The sequence below is a fragment of the Nematolebias whitei genome, chromosome 1 (assembly GCF_014905685.2).
Source record: "Nematolebias whitei isolate Nwh7 chromosome 1, NemWhi1, whole genome shotgun sequence".
Classification (NCBI taxonomy): Eukaryota; Metazoa; Chordata; class Actinopteri; order Cyprinodontiformes; family Rivulidae; genus Nematolebias; species Nematolebias whitei.
Genome location: NC_056498.1, coordinates 9145416 through 9147421, shown reverse-complemented (window position 1 = coordinate 9147421; position 2006 = coordinate 9145416). Strand labels below are relative to the sequence as shown.

The 2006-nt window shown below is 46.6% G+C and overlaps 1 protein-coding gene across 1 annotated transcript in view; it reads right to left on the bottom strand.

The window, feature by feature from the left end:
- The window catches only part of zfta (zinc finger translocation associated), a 13208-nt gene that overhangs the window by 10612 nt on the left and 590 nt on the right, over nt 1-2006 (bottom strand). The window contains exon 2 of the mRNA XM_037674963.1: nt 503-1012. Coding sequence (XP_037530891.1) covers nt 503-1012 — 510 coding nt within the window. The remainder of the gene's footprint in view (nt 1-502; nt 1013-2006) is intronic.

The window sequence follows — 2006 nt, the reverse complement described above, 5'->3', positions numbered from 1 at the left end:
CCCCACACACACACACATCTCTCTGATCTGCTACAACCGTATGTCCCTCCACGTTCCCTGAGGTCAGCAGCCCAATTGCTCCTCACAGTTCCAGGAACTCGTCTTAGGCGCAGAGGGGACAGGGCCTTCTCTGTAGCAGGACCAAGACTTTGGAATGAGTTACCTCAGCTTGTCAGACTGGCCCCCTCCCTCTTGGTTTTCAAATCCCGTTTAAAAACTCCCTACTATTCAGTAGCTTTCAACACCAGGTGATCTGTGTTTTGAACCTGCATGCTCCACACTGGTTTGTCGTCATATTTATTATCTGCATCGTTTTTATGTCTATATTTTTGATTTACTTCATTTTGTATTTTGCTTTGTGTGTTGTCTGTTGTTCTGTCTGTACAGCACTTTGGTTGGCCTTGTAGCTGTTTTAAGTGCTCTATAAATAAAATGGTATGGTATGGTAAGTGTGGGTTCAGCACACTTGACCTGTGTCCGGTCCAGGTACAGTTCTACTCACCTGCAATATGTTGACCAAAGTGCAGCGAGTCATCCTCTGCCTGAAGTGATGGTGCAGATCCAGGTGTGTATGTCTGACCCCCGAGGCTCAGGTGGCTCTCCCATCCAGAACGAATCACCTCCTTGTCAGCGGTGCTCCACAGCAGCGAGTCCGGGTGCTTCTGCCTGATGTGCCTCTTGATGGTGCTGAGCTTCAGGGTGGCGAGTGAGCTGCCACACACCATGCAGATCATGCCATGTCTCTGGGGGTCAAAGTCCATCAGGTACTCGCTGCGCCAGTACTCGTGGTAGTAGCGCCGATGATCACGGCCAGGAATGCGGCTCAGGCCTGGACGCGACGCTCTCTGGACCTTGGGTTTGCGTCCCGAGGGCCCCGGAGCTGGGGAAAGGAGAAGCGGGTGGTCGGGGCCCTCGGTGATGCTCCAGTAGCTGGTGCCCGGCGATCTGACAGGTGTGACCATACCTGCTTGGGGTTTCCCCCCACTGTGGCCATTGGCAAGATTGTCCCCTTCTGAAAAGAAGACAGAATAAGACACTGCAGGCTCTGAACATTTGTGGACAGTTAGTCCTTTTACACTTTGCTGGTGACTCTGAGCAACACTTTGTTTTAGTCAAAGAGCTCAACTTGAATAAAGTCCAAGCAGAGCAGAGTTTACCAGAAGGTCACCTGATGCTGAAGGACACAGCTCCAACTGATCTGCTCAAGCCCTGTAACCTTATGTTCTCCCATGTCATCATTATCAGACGATGCGTTGTGAAAAACTCTCAGCTACTACCACACCACGTTACCCTAATACATGCCAAACTAAATCAGAGCCATTTTGATGGACTTATGTCAATCAGCTGTGGCGGCCATGTTGAAATAAACTGACTTTAAAAGTTGTAGGTGTTCAGACAATGATTATCATATTTAAAAATGTTTTTACGAAAATCTATCTAGAGCATATGTGTCAAACTCAGGATCCAGGGGCCAAATGTGGCCCTCGCTGACATCTTATCTGGCCCCCAAGATGATATGTGAAATGAAAAATACTTTTATCACTTTAATTTTTTCAGTAATCTTTGATTATAATGTCAAAAGTGCAACAGAGAACATCAAATGAGACCAATCAAAATTTTTTTGAGGAACTTGTGACCAAGAAAAGATACTGGGTACCTAACTTGAGTTCATGTAGATTCTGAAACCGGTCCTTACTTTGAAAAAGTGTTTAATTTTGGCGCCCCCTCTGAGTGGACACCCCTGATCTAGAAGTTCATTAGATTGTTACTGAAGTACTTTAACAACTTAATCAATTGACATAGTTGATTTCAAAACGTCATTAGACCTCTTCATGTTCTGAAGAAACCTGTTAAACACCCTGACTCACATCAGGCGTGTTGAATTACAGAAACATCTCAAATATGTAGGATAGTGCCCCTTGAGGACCAGGACTGACAACCACTGACCTAAAACATACCGGACAGCGGCCCTCAAGGACCAGGACTGAGAACCACAGATCTACAAC